Source organism: Drosophila persimilis, unplaced genomic scaffold (genome assembly GCF_003286085.1).
Source record: "Drosophila persimilis strain 14011-0111.01,24,50 unplaced genomic scaffold, DperRS2 tig00000002-arrow-pilon, whole genome shotgun sequence".
NCBI classification, from domain to species: Eukaryota; Metazoa; Arthropoda; class Insecta; order Diptera; family Drosophilidae; genus Drosophila; species Drosophila persimilis.
In genome coordinates, this window is record NW_020825289.1 from 4936884 (window position 1) to 4960883 (window position 24000).

The 24000-nt window shown below is 49.7% G+C and overlaps 1 protein-coding gene across 2 annotated transcripts in view; it reads left to right on the forward strand.

The window, feature by feature from the left end:
- LOC6591082 (prolow-density lipoprotein receptor-related protein 1) overlaps nt 1-24000 on the forward strand; it is a 53066-nt gene that overhangs the window by 20231 nt on the left and 8835 nt on the right. Inside the window, exons 2-12 of one of the 2 annotated variants that reach the window (XM_026986109.1) lie at nt 17679-17822; nt 17890-18012; nt 18081-18332; nt 18408-18695; nt 18757-19133; nt 19205-19947; nt 20006-21073; nt 21132-22893; nt 22958-23253; nt 23316-23671; nt 23729-23994. In XM_026986109.1, coding sequence (XP_026841910.1) covers nt 17679-17822; nt 17890-18012; nt 18081-18332; nt 18408-18695; nt 18757-19133; nt 19205-19947; nt 20006-21073; nt 21132-22893; nt 22958-23253; nt 23316-23671; nt 23729-23994 — 5675 coding nt within the window. The remainder of the gene's footprint in view (nt 1-17678; nt 17823-17889; nt 18013-18080; nt 18333-18407; nt 18696-18756; nt 19134-19204; nt 19948-20005; nt 21074-21131; nt 22894-22957; nt 23254-23315; nt 23672-23728; nt 23995-24000) is intronic. The other variant, XM_026986110.1, reaches the window with a different exon arrangement.

A 24000-nucleotide genomic window follows, 5' to 3' on the forward strand; every position in this document is an offset into this window, starting at 1 on the left:
AAATTGGAATCATTGGAAGGCAAGGCAGAAGAGGCTCCAGCAAGCATGATAAGTAGGCATGGGCGGGGAGGGGTGGCTAGGGGGGGTATGATGATATTGACATGTGTCACATATGTTGCGCTCACTGAAGTGTGGGTGTGGGAGAAAACGAATGAAAAGAAGAGAAAAACCGCCAGCGAGTGTCGCGGGAGGGAAAGGGAGACACAGAGAGAGAGGGAGAGAGAGAGCAGCTCTTGAGATGTCGAGGAATGTGCTCCAAATTGCCCCATAAATATTTATCGCCCTCCGTGAAGGCAACGAAGGAAGGAGGAGGAAATCATTTATTCATTTACCCCAGAAATGAAATTTCGGTTTATGCCACTCGCACACATACGAGTACACATTCATATATACACGTGTATGTGTATGTGTATGTGTATGATATTATGATAGATTTATGATTTTCTCAAGAAATAATTGAATTTCGCACAAAAAATAACAAACAAAATCCGATTTAAAAGCAAAAGAGAGAGGGGGGGGGGGGGGGGGGGGGAGACATGTCTCAAGGAAATTCCATTAGCCGTATCCTACATGCATCGCTATCGCTTTAACGGCACAAGAAACGTGCTTTAAATCCTAAAATTATCAAAGTTTGCTTTTTCTAGAAGAATCGAAAGAGAACCCAAAACGGAAAGTGAAACAAAAATTGGAATCCAGACCAGACCTTGTACCCCCCCTCACTCTCTCTGGCTGTGTGGTTGTCGACAATTTTTTGCAATTGACTATGCAATGGCTTCTCTCCCTCTTTCTGAACCCCCCCCCATCTAATCTGTCAAGGTTGATTTAAGGCGAGTGAGTGGTATACATAGATAGATAGGGGGGGGGGGACCCTGGTGAATGCATTTCATTGTTCTCCCAAAGACAACTCTTTGCCAAAGAAATTTGCCCTCAAAAAGGGCCACCGATTATTTGATCTATGAAACATTAAGTTTTATGGAAAGCAAAGGAATAAATGAATCGTCAAAGATTCTACACAGACTTCAGCGATCCAATATTTCATAGACTCTCGGTTTTTGTCAATTTAGAAATATTTCTCGGGCTAAAAACCCGCCTGCAAAATAAATTGGTTTTTGCGCAAAAAAACAAGGTTTCACGAGGGACGACGGAGGGAGGGAGGTAGGATGGGAGGTTGGGGAAATGGACTCGAATGGAGGTGCCACATTTCAGTAGCCCAATTAAATGTCACACCCGAAATGCGCTCGAAATAAAGTTTAATATGCATTTTCATAATTTATACCAGAACCGCCCAGAGCCAAAGTTGTCTGCTGGCCCTGCCCTTCCCCTCCCCACCCATAAATCCATCCGCATCTTTGAGTCTAAACTAGTTTACCCAGTTGATTGGCTAGCTGTTTGGCCTGGGCTGTGCTTTGCCCGGTTAACGACTCTGAAAGTCTCCCCAAGAACAGAGCCAAGAACAGCCCACGCAGCAGACCGACCTGCTGGGACTGCGACTGGGAGCTCCACTTAATGGCCTGACGACCCAAAAGATACTCGCAGTAAAAGCAAACTCAAGTCAAATCAAATCGAGTAAATATTAATGACGATGGCAGCAAGCAGAAAGCAGCACACGTTGGGGAATTTGAATAAATTATTGCACATTTACAGCTTCATGAAAATCACATTCGAATGTCTTTCATGATTCGATGGATCTCCAATGCGATTAGTTTGCTTTATCTCTCTCTCTCTCTCTCTCTCTCTCTGGGTGTGTGTGGATGTCAAGTGAGTGGCAAAAAAGGGTTTGACCCTCCAACAGAGTTCGTAAATAAAGGGTCTCAGGTGGTGCCTCTCATGATGATGATGATGATGATTGTAGAAGATTACCCTCCATTACCATATGGTTGAGTGGCCAGCAATCTGGTGTCCTTCAGATCAACTCTGTCTCTCTCTCTCTCAATATTTACGTTTGATTGGCTCTGAGCTTTACTTCGGATTAGCTGCTTAAGAGAATAGAGGGGCCTAGAGGCATGAGAGCCCCAGGAACATGCCAAATCATGGCACCCCCTTTTATTGAACTTCTGTTCCGTTTGGCTCTTTCCTTGGGCCATTAGTGTGGGAAACCGACGATTGTTAATTACAAAAGCCACAAAGGAAAAGGCTTAAAGAAGAGGGACAGCAGGGAAAAGGAGTAAGAAAAAGGGTTAAGAGCCGCCTAACAAGCTGCAGCTGGCATCAAATTTCTGCATTCGCAATGACACAGAAAGAGAGAGAGAGAGAGTCAAAAGAGTAGCCCGAAGGAGCTGCAGAATAACGAAGCAGTCGCAGTCAGTCCCCCCCTCTCAAAGGGGCAGGGGGCAGGGGCAGGGGCAGCGGCAGGGGGCAGTGCACACGAAATGATAAGCGCGCCAAGTGCACACAGCAATCAGGCAGGCAGCAGCCGGCAGGGAGGGAGATTCAAGGGGGGACTCGAAGATATGTACATATATCTAAATATATAAATTACATACGTACTATATATAGCTTGTACATGTAGTATATATATGTACATTGTATGTACGTATATATTTTATTTATCAAACGTGATTTTTCCCTTCTTCTTGTTTTCTGTTCGTGTCTGTCTCTCCTTTGGCTTTGTTCTTTGGCTCGTCCGAAGAACCTGTTCAACTGCATCGAGAACGTGAACGAACAACAACAATATCTTGTTGAATCACTGGCCACAACAGCAACAGCAACAACAACAGCAACAGCAACAAAAAACAAAGAGAGAAAAAAAAGGGAAAAAGTTGCAGTGGGGAGAGTCTGAGGCGGAGGCTTAAACTCCTTAATGTCGTCCGATAGTGTACCCTTTCAACGGTATTACGTTTCGGGATTGCCAGACATTGATTGATCCACTCTATCAAAAAGCCATAAACCTTATGGGAGTCAAAGAAATGGCATCGAATGGGTGGATAGACAGAGTGCAGGTGAAAGATGGGAGTTTCAATGTTTGGATCCACTATAATACCTCATTATAGATAACATATTTCGGTAATTAATATTCACTCTCTAGTGGCTGATATTTCTCGATATTCACTGATATTCTTCGATTATTATTCCAGCATATTCCTTCGATATCTCATGTACGGCGATAACTAATTTTCGATAATTGATATTCTTCGATATTCTTTGATGATAAACGATGTGCCCCAATACTCTTATGATATTCCTCACTGATTGATGTCATTCGATAACTAAACTATTCGATAATAGATATTATTTGATAATATTTTACGTTACGTTCCACATTATTCGAAATAGTATCTTTTTCCCAAAATATGTTGAAAGTCCTTTAGCTCTTTTTCCATAGAATACAGAAACCGATAGTGTTCTTTGCGATTATATCGGAGCCAATTCAGTAAAGGAATTTCCAATTTCCCATTAAAAAGCTGAGTTTTATTCAATCGCTGATTTGCATCCAATATCTGCGATTCATTCGATATTACACCTCAAAATTCTCCATTCCCCGAATGAATATTCCAACCGATCAATCGACTGTGCTGCACAAATTGAATGGGGAAACATATGGAGCTGGAAAAGTTCACTCGAGAACACAAAAGACAGAAGGCAAAAGATGGAGAAGGGAGGGGCACACAAGGAGTTGAGTCCTGCTGCTGGCATCCTGGTCATTTCTGTGTCTGAAGGACGGCCAGGGGGCCAGAGAGAGATGGAGATACGAGTGGAGCTGGATGGTTTTAATATGTTCTCGAGGCAGATTCAATTACGTGGACACTGCTACCGTTGCAGCTCCTCTGCACCGCTGCTGCCATGCCCCCTCCACATGTGCGGGGGTTTTTTTTTGCTGCTGTTGTTTGTTTTTTAATGAGCAGCGACTGCGGAGAAGAGACTTGTCAAGTGCAGCCTCACTGGGAGAACAAAAACTTTGTGGCTTACCCCCGAAGTTAACCACAGAATCGCTTCGGGCTGTGTATCTGACAGATGTCCCTCAGTCAACACTCGGACCCCGACCCCGATCGCCACCCCGAACCCGCACATCTTCTCTGTGTATCTCTGTATCTTTCCTGTTTAAGGACTCGCCCTGTCCTGAAAAGAGTTGGCGGCGGAGTGTCTTCCTTTGGGTCACGTTTTTCCATTATTTTCAAATTTTCCCTTGCGCTCTTTGCTTTTTGTTTGACAATTTGTTGGGGCTCGTAACATGTTTTATGCGATGATAAATGATAATAAATACTAATAGAGTATTATGTGGCAGTGCTCGTAATCCAAACAAATTGAAGAAAAGAAGTGCTCTCCGGAAAGGGAATTAACATCATTGATGTGGTCTTCTGTATTGGGAATGGGGAATGGGAATGGGAATGGGGTGTGTGCCCCCCTTTCTCAGTTTGAGAGGCACTTGAAAAGAGAGCAAGAGAGGGGAGGAGAGGGGAGGAGAGGGACCGCTGCAGATGCAATTTGAATTGAATATCTCAATTCTCATCCAATTATCCCATTCTGTAGTGTTTTCTGTGTGATTTATGCCACTCGAGTGTGGAACCAGATGGAATAGATCAACGCTCCCTTAATGCCCACAGAAAGATGAGGGATACGAGTACACCCCACCACCGCACCTCCCCACCTCCCCACCTCCCCACCTCCTTCTTTAATATTGAAAATAATTACAGACAAGGAAGACAAATGAAAATTATATTGTTTCCTGGAGTGGAGGGAAGAGGCACTCTGCCACTTAGCTAATGAAAAAAAAGATAGTCCCATGGACAAGGCGGAAGGGGGTGGGGGGGAGTAGCCGCGCCCGAACTGTGACGGAAAATTCCCTTCCCTTCCATTCCAGCCATCGGCCATGGCCCACTCTCTAATCAGGCAAGGCTCTGGCTTGGGTATCCGTGTCCCTACCAAGGGCTAATTTCGACGGCCAGTCTCCGACAAGGACCAAGCAGTGGATGGCCGTATAGTAAGGGCAGTTTACGGCAGGCAACTCCGTTTAACATCCGCTTTTATGGCAATTTGATAGCTGCAAGACGGCTCCTCTAATAACTGCCCGGAGATGGACACAGGACACTGGACAGTGGACAGTGGACACTGGACAGTGGGATGCGTGGGGGAAAACTTCACTGAGAAAACGGAGAAACTTAATTGAAAAGTTCGATGGGAGGTGGGCGGAAGGGGGGCAAATGGAGAGCACTCCTCGAAAGTTTATTGCAATCCCTAACAAATATTTAACACATTTCTATGGGGTTTCGGAATTGCATCCCAATAGAATGCAGGGACACGCGTGTGCTCCAAGGCCAGGTGTGGCCAATAGAAGGGATCCTTCTTAATGTATTTCCCAAAAGCCTATCTTAAAAGGTTTCCTTTCCTTTGAAGCCAAATTTGCGCACAAATCGACGATTGTTTCATTCGATTTCGATAATTAGTCCCTTAAGCTGGCATCGATTAAATAATCTGTTGATTATTCGACTTGGTGGAGCCACTGGCTGGAGACAGCAATGGGGCCTTGTAGCTGAGCCTAAAATTGTTGCAATGCCACTGTTCGCCCCCCCCACTCGGTGCCACCTGCGTTGATTACACAAAGGAACAGAGCTGAAAGGAGTCTGGTCCGGGCAACATTGTGCGGAGACATGCCGCAGAGCGGAATGACGATGTTCCTGTTTATGCACCCTGCCACCGCCTGTCGTGGCAACTATTTTTTTTTTTTTTTACAGCGTTCTTCATGCTTCGCCACCCCAGGATGATGTCTGGCCGAATTCGTACTTTCTTCAAGAAGGTCTCTGCGTTCTTCTTTTTTTCCATTTTTGCCTTCGTTTATTGCATGGCAAAGTTTTGCAATAATTTTTTATTTACTTGACTTGCACTCGTCCTCCCTCGTCCCTCGACCCTCGCCCCTCCCCCTCCCCCTGCTGGCTGTAGTTTTTTGATTGCCTGCAGAAATGGCCAAATGGCAAATACGGCTAGTAGCGGCAACAATTTCCTCTCTTTTGCTGGATAGTTTTTCACCGTGCGAATCGAGAAAACTTTGCCACTTAAAATATGCGTGCCCCTTACCCCCCTCCCCATACCCACGCGCTTTTCGAATAATTTCAAGCTTTTTTAATGGGTAAAAAACTAGGAAAAACTCGGTCAGCCAATTTAAAAGTCATTGGAATACGTTTTAGAACTCTCTCTCTCTCTCTGTCCCCCTAAAGCAGAAAGAGATCTAGGGGATAAATGTGCAACCAATAAGGTATTTATTTGTTAACGAAAGAGAAACAAATCAATCTGTGCTGTGTACTGCCTGTCGTATACGTAATTTAAAGTGGTTATGCATTGCGTATGTGTACGTGTCAACAACATAATGAAAATAACCACAAAACAAAGCAAAACAAAACAAAATAGAACAATTCAATTACTTTCTCCTGCACCGAATTTCATTCGATTTGAGAATGGTTTTCGAATCAGTTATGAAAGAGATAGAGAGAGAGAGAGGGAATGAATGTGTGAACGAATTGGTTGGCATTGGATGTGGCATGTGATACCCCTTGAGGATTGTTCCCTTTGGGTCTTTCGACATCCTCGCTGGGCGATTGGGCGAGCCCTTTTTTGTGCTTGCTACCCTGCAATGGGAGTGTGTTGAACTATCGATTGATGTGTGCTGCTGCCTCCTCTTGTACGACACGGAGAACATGACAATCACTGACACGACGACAACATGCCGCAACACATCCTTGTCCCGCCACTCCCTCCTTCCCTTATGGACTGGGATTTTTAGGGAAATCAATGACCATGGCCAGAATTACAAAGAAAATCATTTAAAAGCCTTGCCTGCTTGGATCCAGATTGAGAGTCATTCGCCTGGCAGTAACCTGTGGCAGCAACAACAACAACAACAACAACAACAACAACAACAACAGCTAAGGAAGATTGATGATTATTTATATATGCACATATATAAATCATAGTTTGCTGCTGCCAGCCAGATAGCCAGGGAAAATGCAGCAATAAAACAACTTTCGGGCCACAACTAGAAAATTGTATTTATAAACATTTATGAAGCAGATTTCACCCCATCGAGGGGCGAGGAGGGGAGACGAGACGAGACCAGAGCAGACCAGACCAGACCAGACGAGACGATGATGAAGGGCTGCCGAGAGAAGGCCAACATCAAGTGCTTTTAGCCAAAACTCCAAGTGAAGCTCCAAACTTCAGGCGTCCCACTCCCCAAAGGAAGGCGAAACTTTTTAGGATGGCTTGAAAATGGGCAGGATGTGCAGGATGAACACAGTTCCATTTGTCTAGAGTTTGGCGCTAGTTTTGTTTTGCATACTTTATGCGAAATGAAAATTGTAAATTGATCTATGGGTTTTATGGTTGGAATGGAAGGATCCACTAAATAGTAAATACTGGAACCTAAATCTGTAAAGGTAAACTAAGGAACTGCAAACAACATACATGTCATGTGCATGATGCGGAACATTGAGGGTGGCTCGAATGCTTAAAAAGCAGAGCAGCAGCAGAGGACCCTCCACAAGGAAGGCACTTTCACCCTTGAATATTTTTCAAGAATTTCACTTCAATTTCAATTTCGTATTGGAGCCCCATTCCACGGTTTACCCCAGATAAAAAGCCATTCAAAAGAGCAGTTGAACATTCAGTTGACCTTAGAAAACTTTTGGTTTTATTGCACTTTGCCCCCGCCCCCTGCATTTTCGCTGAAGCATCCTTCCAGCCCAGGAATCGTGGAGTGCCGCGGAAATAGTCGTATTATTTCCACTGCTGCCGCGTTTGCAACTCCTTGATTAGGATTATTAAAATTAAATAGGAAAAGTGCGCAGCAGCTCTTTCATAAAATCAGTTTTCGAGCATTGGGTTTCCCCCTCTACACCCGCTACTCCTCCGCGTTTTCCCCTCTGCTACCCGATGCGGCTCATTAAAGACGCTTTTTTCTTTGCCTTTTTTTGCACAGAAGAAAAAAAGACAGCGAGAGTGGGAGGGGGCTGGAGGGCTGTAGAAGAGCTCTTTTAAATATTTGCTACAAAGTTTTCTCTCGACTGCAAAAAGGGAAACTTTTGGCCACCCCTCCCGCCCCTCGAGAGGCGTTGATGATGCTGCAACTTTTTATGGCTCCGTCCGCCCGGTGGAGGGCCCAGGAAGGGAGGGGAATATCTCAATTTTCTGGTTCATGGAAGGAGAGAAGGGCAGAGGGATTAGCCTTCCACATAAATCTGCAGAAATATTTCTATGCAAATTGAATAATACTTGTAAATGCAGCATGGAAATAAATTTAAAATTTCACCAATATCGTGTAAAGTATATGGGATCTCAATGTTGCATGCAACATTTAATGATGAAAATACCCTTTGCGGCGGGGCATGTACTCCTGAAACTTGTATGTGTTTCCGTTTTAAAATTTTTTGTTTTTTTGTTACTTTATGCCTTTGTTTTTGTTTTTGTTTTTGTTCTTGTTTTGTTCTGGCTTGATTTGGCTTTTAGTAGTTGCAGCCACGCCTTCCGCCGCCCCTTCTTTGTGTGAAGCATGCAATAAACTCGATTAAAGTGCCCGAGGGAACATACGGCCCGGCAAAAAGCGGAGTGGACAAGCCCGAAAGTGCCCGGCAAAAGCAGCAGCAGCAGCAAGGCAGAGCAAAGTCCAGTGTTCAAAACGGACAAACAACGGTTGATGCCGGACAAGAGCCTGTGCCACAGGGAGGACATGCCACACGCGGGGGCAGGGCCTTGGGGCAGCCCTACATTGTCTGCTCGACATTTGCCACTCAGGCTGCTGCGATTCCCTGGTGCATTTAAAGTACATTTATGTCAATCACGCTCATTATGCGCACATCAGTGCATTAAATAATACAGAAAGGGGAATCAACAGAGAGAGACAGAGAGACCGAGAGAGTGAGAGAGAGACCAGCAGAAGGACAGCACACAAAGGGAGAGAGAGAGAGTGAAATGAATGATGATGAAAATTGAGACCTCAGTGCAAGGAAGTCGTCGTGCCACCGGAAGCCAACGCCGGCCATATTTGTGTGTACATCCAGATGCTGCCCCACCGGATGCAACTCTGGCTTTCCGCCCCCTTGCTGGCGGCCATGGACTGTTGTTTGTTGACCATCGCTGAGCGGAAATCTGTGCTGGCTTTGTCACCTTTTTTATGCCTTTTCCTCAGTTTGGGTTTCATTTTGATTCGCGTGTCGGCGACGGGAAAACGCTATTATAAAATGAATTTTCAGCAGGAAATTTATTCAGGACTGGCTAAAAGGGGAAAACGACACATCCTTTGTAAAACGCTTTTTCATCGCATCGATTCGCAAAGAAGCGGGGCAACAAGCCCCAAGCCCCAAGGGGGGGTACAAATGTTGCGCTCATTAAAATTCCACCATAAAAAATGTCTTACGATTTCGTGAATAATATCTCTACTCTACAGAATGGAGTGCGAATGTTCCGCAGAGAATCATTAAAACCGGCTAAAGTATATATATGTACTCGTACATAAATGGTAGAAGCCAAGGAGTGAAAGCCGAGAAGAGAGTGAGAGTGGGAGTGGGGGATGTGTGAAAATGTTTACGACATTTCTGGACTCAATTTGATGTGGAAAGTGGCACGGAGGCATTATTCTCAATCGTTAAAATTGTTGCAAAATTGTGTGGCTTGTCTGACAATTATTCTGAACGCCTTTCCATGTTTTGCAACACTTAACGGCAGGCAGACTTTGTCCCCGTCTTGCAGGAAATCGATGAAAGCTCTTCAATTTCATAGCGAATGTCCATGGGCGAATGAATCCTTAATATCACCTTCGGGTGGGGATGTGCGTATAATGTCCTTCCGTCAAGTAGTATGTATGTATATGCATACGGACGGACCCTTCATCAGTCGAATAACCTACATATTGCAGCTGCCCCACAATCCTGAACTGTGGGTGCCAGTTCAACCTCAAACTTTGGCTGCAATCTGTGGCGTCTCTGGGCACATGCCACGACTGTCATGGCAACGGCAGCAGCAACAAACACAATAGCAGTAGCTATGATGACAGGCCATTGTTGCTTGTTGTTGCATGCCCCACGGCTGTGGCACGTACACTCCTGGCAACTGTCAGCGCGTCATTCAGAGCGCTAATTAAGTGAAAAACAGTGTTGCATAACTTGGTATGCACACACACACACACGCATATTTTGACCCAAAAACAAACAACAACAACAACAAAAAAGGGAAAAAAAACGAAAAGAAAATCCTGCAAAGTTGTTGACTAACAACAAGGACTCCATCGGAGGAAGCGCCGGATGAGATGAGAAGAGAAGAGAGGTAAAGTGAAGAGAGGAGTATTCCATGAATCTGATGCTCTCGCCGCTGCTGCTGCTGCTGTTGCGGGCAAATTTTCCGCGTGCGCCGACATAAATCGCAGCCCCGGCGGCATCGGCGGCGTCGACAAATGCAAATTTAGCTTCGAGCCCAAAAGGCGCTTAACCCGATTTCGCTGCTCTACTGCCCCCTGCCCCCTGCCCCCTAAGCTCTTCTCTCTCGCGCTATATTTTTGATGGAAAGCAAGCAGAAACACAAGCGAGGGCAGAGCCAGAGGCATAAATATGCAAAGCAGCGACAGAGGCCAGAGCAGAGGCAGTACCTACCCCAGAGGCGGGGCAGCGACGAACTTGATCGGAAGCAGAGAAAAAGCAAGAGCTTAAGCACCCGAAGAGCCCGAAGCAGAGTTAGAGTAGAGCCGAGGCAGAGGCAGCGTAGATCCGAAGCAGAGGCAGCCTAGAGCCGAAGCAAAGGCTGATAAGCACCAACGAAGAGAGCAAGCAGCTTAAGAGAGGGAGAGGCAAAGCGTAGGAAGTTTAGAGCCTAAGCAGAAGCTAAGAAAAGCTTAGTCCAAGGTGAATTGAAGGTGAGCCATCACTTCCAGAAAGCGATCTCATTTGAGTTTGTGTGGGTGCACAGAGTGAGCGAGGAAGGCAACTCGGGAGAGGGATAAAGAGAGAGCGAAGTTCAAGCAAACATTTTTCAAGTTTTTGCAAGGTGAAGCTCGTGCAATGTTATCTGCTCTAAAAAAAAAACAAAACAGAAAAACAACACATTCCATGCGACAAGAGAGCCATCAAATTAGATTTAAGAAAACCCTGAACGGGCCAGAAACTGAACCTGAACTCGAACGCAAAGACCAGACCTTGAGCAAACGGGAAATAAAGCGACGGCACGTACCGGTAGCGAGAGGCAGAGGACACTCCAACGAGAGTCAATTAAAATTTCTATTTGATTTGGCAAATGTCAGTGGCAGGCAGGCAGGCGGCTGGCAGACATCCGGATAGCAGCAGCGAACAGTGGAAGTCCTGGCTGTACAGCTGGCCACCCATCCACCCACCTTGGCAATTTTCCCTACCCGAGCACCACCAGTCTTCCCGCGCGGCTCCCCCGCCCCCACAGACAGGGCTGACCAAATGCCAACAGCAGACCAGACAGATAAGAGCACCTCCAAATTGGCTACAGGTAGACAGAGTAAACAGAGCAAAGCAGTGCAGAGCAGTGTAGAGCAGTGTAGAGCAGTGCAGAGCAGTGCAGAGCAGAGCAGAGTCCGAGATGTTCTCAGCCGGGATTTCTCTTCAATTTCAGTATTTTTTACCTCCAAGAGACAAGAAGCAGGAGGAGCAGCTGGGGGCTGGGGCTGTAGAGAGAAAGCGTATTTCGTTAATTATTTATGGAATTTCGCATTTTCCGGAACATCCCCGACACAAACGGAGGATGCACGAACGAGGATGTCAGGTAAACGAACTCAATGGCCAAGGCGGCAGCAGCAGCGGCAGCCATTGCAAAAGATGAGCTTAAACGAAAACAAACTGAAATTGAGTGCACCAGTGAATGGCAGCAGAAGGCGTGTCAGCGTCGATGTCGGAGTCACAGTCTGGTGGCAGGAGCAAGTGCAGTTCCCTGCTCAGGACTGTACTTGGCCAGGCATTATTTTCATAAATCTCATGTGGAACAAGCACTAAAAACTAGAAACTAAATCGGAATAAAAAGAGGCGTAAAACTAATTTCGAACAGTGCAAAAGCCGCTAAGCGAAATTGCAGCATTTCATAATTTATGGGGTCATGCAAGCATGCACACAGATACACACACACACCAGGACCAGGACATAAAAAAAAACTATAACAAAAGGAGAATCGCAGGCGAAATTTATGACTTGTGGTTGTGCTACCTGCCACATGAATTTCTCTCCCTCATACACGGAAATATGTAGGTTATGTGGATGCGATAAAAACTTTCTCTGGCGCTAAAACATTCGCCCCGAAAAGTATGCTGCAATAAAGCGGATTCCAGTGGATATAAACTGAAATATTTGAAGATCAGCCGCCTGATAGATGTGCATAGACGGTGAAGGGCCAAAAAGCCAACCAGCAAATAAGCATAAACAAGGAATAAAACAACTAGAAGATGCAGCAGCGTTGATTCCATTTGATTCCCTAGTCGTTGATTCGCTTTACAAATTTCCCCATAAGCGAAGGGACACACGTGACGAATGGAAGTATCGCATAAATTCCCACAGAACTAATTTAATTTGCAATGCTGTCAGGCACAGCCAATTTCAGGAACTTGTTAAATATTTTCCCTCGCCCCAATCGAAGAAAAGTTCAATATCGACTGAGAATATGCACAAGTTGCATTGGAAATATATTTGCCTGGTGTGCCACCTGCTCGGAATCGTGGGATCTGCCAGTCCTGAACAACCGGAGGTAGATTGCACGGTGAATGGAACATTGGCCTTATGTCCCAGCCCCTGTCCGGAAACCTGTGAGTTTCTGAGTGAAACCTGCACGAACGAGTGCGGTGGACCTTGTGTGTGCAAGGAGGGTTACATTATCGACGGTGACCTCAGGATCTGTGTCCTAAGATCCGATTGTCCCGTGGAACTGCAGCAGACGACGATACACCTGCACTATCCCGTGAATATCAAATATTTCGGATCGTACTTAATCCATAACGATTCTACGGACTATAAAAGCTGGGAAGTGCGGATACGCACGATTCGAAAACCCATCGCATTGAATGAAGACTAGTCTGTTGGAAGTGTTTGTTGGTATATTTTTTATGAGGGAAGGAGTTTTGTTTTCTAATTTAGATCGCTATTAGCCGCCTGCTGGTGGATCCGCTAGTCTGCTTGTTGTTGTTGTTGGTGGACTCTTTTTTGTCGGCCTGGGTTTTGTTTTTGTTGGACTGTTTCCTTTGTCCCTGGCGCTTGTTGTTGCCCGTTCGCCGTTTGTTGCCCTGTCGCCTGGAGACGTTCGGTCTGCGCTGTCCCCGTCGGCCCCGTCCGCGTCCACCACGTCCTCCGCGTCCTCCGCGTCTGCCGCAACGGCGATTGCCAGCGCGTTTGCGGTTCTTGCGTCCTCCGCGACGGCTGCCACGCCGACGGGCGCGTGCCTCGGGGCGCACCAGCTCTAGGACCTGCTCTACCACTTCGTTGGCATCCTCCTCATCGATGGCATCTTCATCGGGGCTTTGGAGCTCATTTGCCGCCTCCTCCGCCAACTCCTGCTGCTCCTGCTCCTGGTCTGGCTCATTGGGATTGGCCAGCGCCTGGTCTGCATCGTTCTCCTCCTGCTCCTCGTTGGGATCCTCTTCGTGCTCGCGAATATCATCAGCATCTTGATCATGCTGATCATCATCCTCATCGATCGCATCATTGGCATAGTACAGAGCATTCAGGGGAGCCTGCTCCTTGCTGGGCCTCGCCTGAATGGTCCTCTGCCTCTGTCTGGCCGCTGGCTTGGCCCAGCTGCCCGTGCCGATGCTGAGCAGTGCCACCAGGGCACACAGTGTGATCCACTTGAGAGACATGCTGTTGGTGAGTTCGTTGTGTGGCTTCTCTGGCACTGGGCCATGGCTTTTATGCGATGCTTCTGGCCCAAAAGAAGCCCCCTGCCCCCTGCCGCCTGCCGCCTGCCACCGGCTGCCGTTGCTGCCACTGCTGCTGTGTCAACATTTGATGATGATTTCTGTTTGTTTTGGGAAAGTTGTTGGCTCTCTGAACCCCCCTCCAAAAAAGTTGTCCAACACCTTCTTATTTATGCTCTAAGCAAATTTAAATTAGTTTTTTATTGTTTAACCTCTGTCGCCCCCACCCCCAGCCCCCGGCAGGAGTTCCACGCTCCCGGGGGCTCTAATGATGCAATGCCCCAAAGTCACGTACTTCAACTTGGCCGACAGTTGGCTGACATTCTGGTTGTTCTTTCTGGCTGATGTTTAATGTTTAATTGTGGGCACGTACTGCCACGTACCACGGGGTGGCAGCAACTGCATAAACATTGGAATAATTTCAAAATACTACCAGGGGCAGAGGTGGGGACACAGAGGTGGCGAGGGGGAGGGCTGAGTGGAATATTAAATTGGGAAAAACACTATTTGGAGGCTCATCGCATTCGCAAGTCTGGGGCTTCCGCATTAGCGAAAAGCCCATGGAAAATGTGTTGTTGTTTGTGTTTGGGAGTGAAATTCGAATCATTTCGGAATAAATTATAGACAAACAAAAAATAACAACATGGTTTGGGCAATTGATTCGATTTCCAAGTAGAAAAACGAGTCTCTTGCCAATGATTGATGAATATTTGAATTTAATTATGGGTTTTCCATCAGTCGTTATGCTAATTATTCGCATCGTTTCAATTAAATTTGGGCAAAAGCCTTCTGCAAGTACATGCAATGCACACAATTCGTCCTTTAAATGGTTCTTATCCATTGGATTGATTGAATCTATTGCCAGAACTCGAATTCCTGTGTGTGTCCTCGTTCTGCCTGTAATTCCTGCAGTTTTCTCATATCGCTCTCAGCAGTGAGTGACCATTATTCCATCATCTGTGTGATTGCATTTCCCATCCTTGGGCCTGGGTCGTTGCCTGCATACCGATTTGATGTTAGAGCGGCTCCGATGAAAGCCACAAAAACCCCACTCCTCTCTCCCTATCCCTCTCTCCCTATCCCTCTCCCTCTCTGGGGACATTAGCAGCAGGTGATTGGTTTATTATGGGTTTTCCTCTGTTTGCATGGCAGCTTTTTTGGGAACCATTGCCTGTCTGATGCCCTAATGACAGGTGCAGGGGAGGATGGCGGTGGCGATGGCGATGGCGATGGTCCCCTAAAAACCCACAAAATACATGCCAGCCAAAGCACAGCATGCCCCCGCACCACGTGCCTGGGGCAGAGCCGGACCGAAGCCGGAGGGACCATGGCAAATGCAATTAGTGGCCTGGACCATTTTAGGCTCGAAATACTCGAAAATTGAAAGCCCATGAACTTTAAAGGGCAGCTCTGGCTTGAATGTCAGTGGAAGTTCGGGCGTTTGGTCTGGATTTTCGCTAGCCCTGCGGCAGGGGGCAGGCTGTAGCCGGGGCATTGTGGCGGCCACTTCAATCCCCACCGAATTAATGTGTACAAATCTTCCTTTAATGCACTCTGCATGAACACGAACGTTGAAAATCGAACCACTAGACCATTTAGTTGTCAAATGAATCGATCGAAGGACGGATCTTTCTGTGAAAGTATTCCAATGCAACGTTATGGCCAAGATTATGGAACATATAGAGATAAGATGATGGCGACAGTACCGCAGGATCTGCAAGGGTATCTAATGCTTCGGTTTCCCTAGAAGCTAGATTTTCCTTGCCGTCGCTTCTGTCATTCCACAAAAAAGAAAGAAAAAAAAAATACAAAATACAAAACAAGGAACTTTGCGAATTGCAACAATTGCTGTTGCTGCTGTTGCTGGTTGGCCCAGAGAGCTCTTCTCTGGCATTTTTAATTTAATTTTTATGGGCACCACGCAAGAGCCAGAGATGAAGATAGAGACAGCGACAGCGACAGAGAGCAGGAGGGAGTGCGAAAGAGCAGGGGATGGCGGGTGACATACCAGACGACAAATTGTCGGCAAATATTAATGCAACAGATTATAATAAATGCGCCTGGCACATCGTTGTCATCCCCGCCATTTGCCAAAGTCCACACTGCTGGCATCTCCATCTCCCCTCTCGGTCTCCCCTTTCCCTCTCCCCTCTCGCTCTCCCTTCCGGGCCGATGCCTTTGCTCGGCTCGCAATTTCAATTAAAGTGAACTGTGAATGCACTCAGAGAAAACACTCGAAACACCCACTCCTCTCCCTCCCCACCCCCCACACTCACACACACTGTCGCTCTGGAAAGTTTTATAAAGTGTTGTCATATACGCGTGTCTGCCCCTTGATACTATATCACACTTAAGAATGGCCTCGTTGTTGCACAAACGACAAAGAAGCGTTTTCCTAGCGATTTTTCCTCAGATCAGAAATAATTTTAACGCAAATTTATGGGAAACATTTAAGTGGAAAACACGTGATGGCAATCGAAATTAGATGAATACAAACTGGGGTTAGTGGCCACTCGAGCCCTTCGCCTATGGGACATTTGTACAGCGAATATGCCCCACTGCAGAAAAGCGATGCCCCTAGGAGGAGTCTATTCTGTCCGCTTTTGTTACTTTTTAGCCTTAGAAATCGCAAGTTCATTTCCTCCAGCAAATGTACAAATATTTTCCTGCTGCCGGGGAAGAAAATATCTTCCTTTTCACAGGAGGATACGATTTGCTTGGGCCACAAAAGAAAGGAAAAATTTGTGAAAAAGAATTCAAATAACGTACCCCAACCCCAACCCCAGCTCCAAGCAAGGCGCTCAAATCAAAGGCAACAATGACAACGAATTGGATGCTAGAGAGGGTATTGCAGGGGGGTGCCAGGGGGCCCCGAGGGGTTGTGCTGCGGCATTCGCGACTATAACCATAAAAGCCACATTGGCGACACATGGGAACGGCCAAAAATATTCCAACTGCCAAGAGGTTAAACTCCAGAGACAGAAATTGGACGGTGGCAGGCATGTCGCCGCCGTATTTGCGTGGCAATTTGCATGGGGCAGCTAGGCAGCGAGGCAGAAGGCGAAAGGCAGGGCAAAGGACACACGGATACGGACATAATAAGCCCAAGGGCATGCGGACACCGGAGGACCAGCGAAAAAGTTGACATTTTTTATTCCATTTGTGAAACTCAAGCGAAAATTTTGTCAAGGCTGCAGTGCCCCAAATTGGGGACCTGCCACCAAGTGGACTGGACTGGACTGGAGTGGAGTGGAGTCCAGGCATTTATTTAATCAACTCGTGTGGCCTCCCTTCCCCTTCCCCCTCGCCACAGCCCCCCCGGGAGCAAAATGTGCTCCGAAATGATGTTATAGGGCAATTGTTAAACATTCGCAAGTGCCGCTGGGGAGTGCCCCTCCAACTGGAAACAAAAGTTAATCCCACAAAAAGAAGGGAAATTAACAGCGTATTTGCAGGTCCCTCCTTTTAGAGGAGTAGGAAAGTTATACACTCTATGAGGACAGAAAAAAAACAAAAGAAAAACCCAGAGCTAATTAAAAGAAACTTTTTTGGGATTAATGAAAGTGGAAGCGAATGAATGGGAAAGCGTATTGTATTGCATATTCCCCTTTGAAATGGGGAAAATCGAACCAATTTTCGTTCATTTCAATGCATTCCCCTCTTGTGCACCTCGGGGCATACAAGGATCCTGCATTTAGAGGTAATTTCTAAAACTTTGGCTGCTCAGAGATTTGCCGGAATGCCAGAAGTAGCCCCCGGCAACAGCCACCCCCTCCGTGTTCATAAATCTTCATTCTCGGTTATTGTTATTGCTCGGGTGCTGAATCCTGTTTTCCCTCTATTGCAGCAGCAGCGGCAGCATCTTTGTTGGGGCCCCACTGCAACGAGGGACAATTTCGCTGCGTGCCGAGCCTCAAGTGCATACCCGAAACGTGGCGCTGCGACGGGGAGTACGACTGCGGCGAGGGTGATTTAACCGATGAAGTGAACTGTAAGTAGAGCCCTGATAGAGTGTCCTTCGTCCACCACTCAAACGCACTTGCCCGCCTCTCCACCAGGTACCGATGCCGTGGCCCTCCAGTGCCGCGCCTTCGAGGGCGAGTGCCACAATGGGGAGTGCCTGGAGCTGTCGCGCTTCTGCGATGGCCACTGGGACTGTGATAGCGACGAACTGCAATGTGGTAAGTGCCACAGGCAACGGTCGAGAGGGAAAACCGCAGCTAATTGGCTCATTCTCTTTGGTCAACAGATAAACAGGACGCTGCCTGTGCAGCCATGAACTGCAGCTACAACTGCAAATTGACGCCGCGGGGGCCGCGCTGCTACTGCCCCGGGGGCCAGGTGCCGGAGTCGCTGAACTCCACAAGGTGCGTGGATCACGACGAGTGCCAGGAGCCGGGCACCTGCGACCAGCTGTGCCGCAACACGCCCGGCTCCTACGAGTGCTCCTGCGTCTCCGGCTACGACAAGGCCAAGGGTGGACGCTGCCGGGCCATCAATGGTGGGTATATCCCCTGCGTACGAGCGTCTGCGAGCTGCCAGCTAATCCCCCGTCCGCATTAATGCATTCTTACAGTACCCTCATCGGAGCCAGCCACTCTGACGCTCTTCTCGAATGGATCCGTACTGCACATATCCCTGCAGGAGCTCCAGGCGAATGCCAGTGCGGAAAAGGCTGCCGCTGGAGGACTTCTTTCGGTGCTGACACTGCCCCAGGCGCATGCCTTCGAGGTGTGGCATCGCAACCGGACAATCTGCGCCCTGCAGAGCAGCCGCGACGGCCTGTGGCTGCAGTGCCAGCGCATCGATGAACCCAAAGCCAATTGGACGCTGCCCGTCTCCCCACTCGTCTCCCCAAAGCAATGTGAGTGCGTCACAATGGATTAGCGTCACAGTCGTGACCCAATTTTGCGTTTTGTTTGCAGCCTTTTTGGAGCTGCATCTGGACTGGATAGCGGGTAATTGGTATCTGCTGAACAAGGACCATGGCCTGGTGTTCTTCTGCACCAACACGATGCTATTTTGCCGCCTGATACTCGAGCAAGTGAGGGATCCCGAGTCGCTGGCCCTGGACCCCACCAAGGGCTACATGTTCTACACGGACCGAACGCCCAGTCTGTCGCGCTCCCTTCTCGACGGCAGCAATCGCACCGCTCTGGTCACAACGCACATCTACCATCCAAACACCGTGACCCTGGATCTGGCCAATGAGCATGTCTATTGGGTGGATGTCTACGAGGATGTGATCGAGCGCGTCGACTACGAGGGACAGCGGCGTTGGACCCTCAAGAAGTTCCCCGACGTAAGGCTTGAATTGATTGACAATCGATGTTTATCCTTCCACTAACAACCCAATGCCCTCCCCAACTGCAGTCCCCTGTGCTGCTGCGGAGCCTGCAGGCCATCGAGGTGTTTGAGAACACAATTTATTTGTCGCCCTGGACGGGAAATGTCATCGTTGCGCTCGACAGATTCACCCACAAGACCCACCTGCTGCGGAGGAACGTAACGCGAGCGACGAATTTTCGAATTTTCCATCGCCAGAAGCAGCCCGAGGTGGCGCATCCGTGTCGCGAGAACAATGGCGACTGTAATCAGATCTGTGTGCCGCTGTGGACGCGGGGATTCGCCAGCGCCCGGTGCCTGTGCACGGCCGGCTATAAATTGCACAATCAGACGACCTGCCTGCTGGCCGCCCAGGACAAGTTTCTGGTGTACAGCGACAAGCGATTGAGTCGCATCGCCGGCGTGCCCCTGGGCACGGAGCAGGTCCAGCAGCTGGAGCAGCTCGGCGAGCTGCCCGATGTGATGGTGCCCATCTATAACGCGTCCATTGGCCAGACCATCGACGTGAACGTGCGGGCAAAGTCGGTGTTCTATGTGGTGCGCGATGACCTCGATCTGGGGGTCCTGGAGGAGCCCAGCTTCAGCATCAAGTGCCAGTCGTTGAACGGCAGCGTCTCCCGGCCGCTGGCCCATGGCCTCGAGCGAGTGCACTCCATGGCCTACGACTGGATCAACGATCATTTGTATTGGGCCACCAACCTGAAGCTGCACGTGGCGCCGCTGCGGAACATGAGCCAAGTGCTGACATTCGCCACCGAATGCGATGCCATGTGAGTAGAGCTCTCAGACGATGTTCGATTTTCTTGGTTGTTTGGTTGTGTTTTGCAGGTCGATTGATTTGGATCCCACCACGGGACTGCTCTACTGGACGCAGTGGTCCATTCAGACCTGTTTGGCGGGCATCTACAGTGCCTGGATGGATGGCACGCACAAGGAGCTGCTGGCCAAGGGCACCACTGAGATGCCGATGCACTGGCCGCGCAGTCTCGATGTGGACAGGCGGACGAAGAGGATCTATTGGTGCGACTCGCTGCGTGGCACTATTGAGCGGATGCGACTGGATGGCACCGGACGGGAAGTGCTGCTAAAGTCGGACCAATTCCATCCGTACTCGATGGTGCAGCACAATGCGATGATCTACTGGGTGGGCACCAAGAACTCGAGCATCTGGCGCTTCCATGTCCATCACGGCAATCAGACGAGCACGGTTCATCTGCAGAGCAGCGGGCGGTCGGCCGATCTGCGGATCTTTGATGTGGCGACGCAGCCGATGCCTCAGACACCCAGCGCATGTTCGCAGTCCAAGTGTCCGGGGATGTGCCTGAACACGCCCAAGGGAGCGATATGCCGCTGTCCGGACGGCTTCACGCTCAACGGAACCGGCACCCACTGCATACCGCAGCTGGCGCCTGCAACGGTGGCCGCCACGGTGCGTCGCAACTGCTCGTCGGCCTTCCAGTGCCGGCAATCGGGTGACTGCATCGACAACAAGGATCTGTGCGACGGCTTCGACGACTGCAGCGATGGCAGCGACGAGAGCAGCGATGCGACCGGCCCCTGCAATCCCCAGAACTGTGACAAGGATCATCATTTTGTGTGCAACGGGCGCTGCTATCAGCGCTCGCTGCTGTGCAGCTCCATTGCCTACTGCTCGGACGGATCGGACCAGGCGAACTGCGAGCACATCACCTGCAACAGCAACGAGTTCACCTGCGCCAAGACCGGCCGCTGCATCCAGATGACGTGGGTCAACGATGGCGTCGTCGACTGCGGGCCCACCGACAACTCGGACGAGTCCTCCGAGATTTTCTTTGGCAGCAAATGCCCGGAATTCGACTGTGGCAATGGGCGGTGCCGTCAGTTCACCGACGTTTGCGATGGCATCGACAATTGTGGGTGAGTGTTCGATGCGATGCCTTCGGGTGCCCTTTGCTCATTATCATCCCTTCCGTAGGAACAACATCGATGAATTTGGCTGCGATCAGGAGTGCGGGCATGGCGAAAAGTATTGCCGCCCCATCGGCTGCTATGGGGAGATGCACATGTGCGATGGCATCCACGACTGCGAGGACTTCAGCGACGAGGCCAACTGCAATCAGACGGCCAAGAGCGACAACCATCCGGTGAGCGGTTGGAAGGAGCTCGGCGAGTGCGCAGCCTTTGAGTTTGCCTGCCAGGATCCGTTCGAGTGCATACCCGACTTCCTGCGCTGCGATGGGATACCGCATTGCTACGACAAGACGGACGAGACCAACTGCACGGTGATAACCGCCACAAAGTTCGACATGAACGAAACGGTCATCTGCGAGCACCCCGATCGCCTGTGTGGCTTCACCAGGCAGTGCATATCCGTGGACCAGCTGTGCGACGGCAAGAACGACTGCGAGGACACCACCGACGAGGGCTTCCTGTGCGCCGACAAGCTCTGCGATCATGGCCACGAGTGCTCCCACAACTGCCACAACACCCCCGAGGGCTACATCTGCTCGTGCCCCGATCATCTGTTCCTGCAGCCGAACGGCAAGCGGTGCAACATGCAGCATGCCTGCGACCACTGGGACACCTGCTCGCAGGTGTGCCAGACCAGCGGCAAGGGCTACGACTGTCGCTGTTTGGAGGGATTCGACCTCGCCTACGACAAATTCACGTGCAAGAGCACCGCCCCCGACGAACCGTACGTGATATTCACCAATCGGCAGGACATCAAGGGCATCAACCTGAAGACAATGGCGGTGGGCACGTTCTACACGTCGCTGAGGAACATCATTGCCCTGGACTTTCTGTACAGCAACGAGTCCAGCGTGGAGGTCTACTGGACGGATGTGATCGACGACAAGATCTACAGGGGAGAGCTGGTGGGCGAGAGCCTGCGCAGTGTGGAGGCCGTCATCCATTCGGGCCTCTCCACGACCGAGGGCCTGGCCGTCGACTGGGTGGGCAAGAATCTCTACTGGATCGACTCGAACCTCGACCAGATCGAGGTGGCCAAACTGAACGGCAGCTTCCGACGCACCCTCATTGCGGGCAGCATGGAGAGCCCTCGAGCCATAGCGCTGGATCCCCGCGAGGGTCTGCTCTTCTGGACCGACTGGGATGACAACTCCCCGCGTATCGAGCGGGCCTCCATGGCCGGCGAGGGCAGGCGCATCATCTCCACCAGCTGGCAGCTGAGCACCGGCTGGCCGAACGGCCTGACCCTGGACTTTACGCAGAAACGTGTCTACTGGGTGGACGCCAAGTCCAAGTCGATCAGCAGCATCAAGTACGATGGCTCCGAGCACCATGTGGTGCTCCGCCAGCCGGACATACTCTCCCATCCGTTTGCCATCTCGGTGTTCGAAAATTATGTGTATTGGACGGACTGGCGGACGATGTCTGTCATTCGAGCCAACAAGTGGAACGGCAGCGATGTCCAGGTGCTGCAGCGCACCCAATCCCAGCCGTTCGGCATACAGGTGCTCCACTCCAGTCGCCAGCCCTGGGAGCGGAATCCCTGCGGCGACAACAACGGTGGGTGCTCGCATCTGTGCCTGCTCAGCGGGCGGGGGACCTTCAAGTGCGAGTGTCCGCATGTGATGCGGCTGGATCCAAGCGATGAGCGCAACTGTGTGCCCAACGAGCAGGTGCTGCTCTTTGTGATGGTCGATGAGATACGTGGCATTGATCTTCATCAGCCCAACCACCACACAATCCCCACCATCCGACAATCCCCGAGGGTGAGTACTGAACTCTCCCACAAATAATCGAGATATCTCTACCTCTAGCTATCTCTATCCGCAGTTGGTGGCACCGCAACGCATTGATTTCCTGGTGGATGAAGGCCGCATCTTCTGGTCGGACATTCAGCAGAACGAGATATCCAGCGCTGGCATATCCAATGGCCTCATCGAGCCTATCATCAATACGAACATCGAGAAACCGTATGGCTTTGCCATCGATTGGATTGCCCGCCACATGTACTTCTCCTCAGGCCAGATCCGTTGCAATATTCTGGCGAGCAACCTGAAGGGTGAATACGTGACCCACATTCACGAGGATCTCAATATGGTGGACAGCATAGCCCTGGATCCGGCCAAGTAAGTGAAGCGAACCTTAGAAGTCCCCCTTCTAAGAGTCTCTCTCTACCTCTCTCGCGCAGTGGCAAAATGTATTGGATTCACTCGGCACCGGATGCCAGCCTGTGGCAGTTGGAGCAATCGAATCTGGATGGGTCGGGACGACTGCTGATCTACGAGCACGAGCATACTCTGCAGAGCCTCACCATGGACTTTGATGCGCAGCGACTGTACTATGCGTACGACAATTCGGGCATCGCGTACTACGATATACCCAAAAACGAGACGCACAAAGTGCTGGTGGCCAGCCAGATAACGTCCATCAGTTCGCTGACGGTGTACAATGGCACCCTGTACTTTCCGGAGAACATCCAGAGTGTGATTATGCACTGCGAGAAGGAGGCCTGCTCCAACATGTCCTTCCTGAGGGTCAACACAAGTAAGGAGTACACCAGGAGCACTACTTCTCCTCCATCTATAGCTTATTTTCTTCCAGAGAGCATTCAGAGCATGAAGATGTTCTATGCGGATGCCCAGACGGGCACCAACACCTGTGCCGGACCCCTGCGCGGTGGCTGTGAGCATTTGTGCCTGGCCATCTCCGCCACGGAGCACGTGTGCCGCTGTGCCCTCGGCTATGATGTGGAGCCCCACAACCCCACACGCTGCATACCGCGGGCAGAATTCATCTTCTACTCGATTGATGTGCTGCAAGGCGTGGAAATTGTCGATCCAGCGGATCAGCCCACTCCACCGCAATCGGTAGGA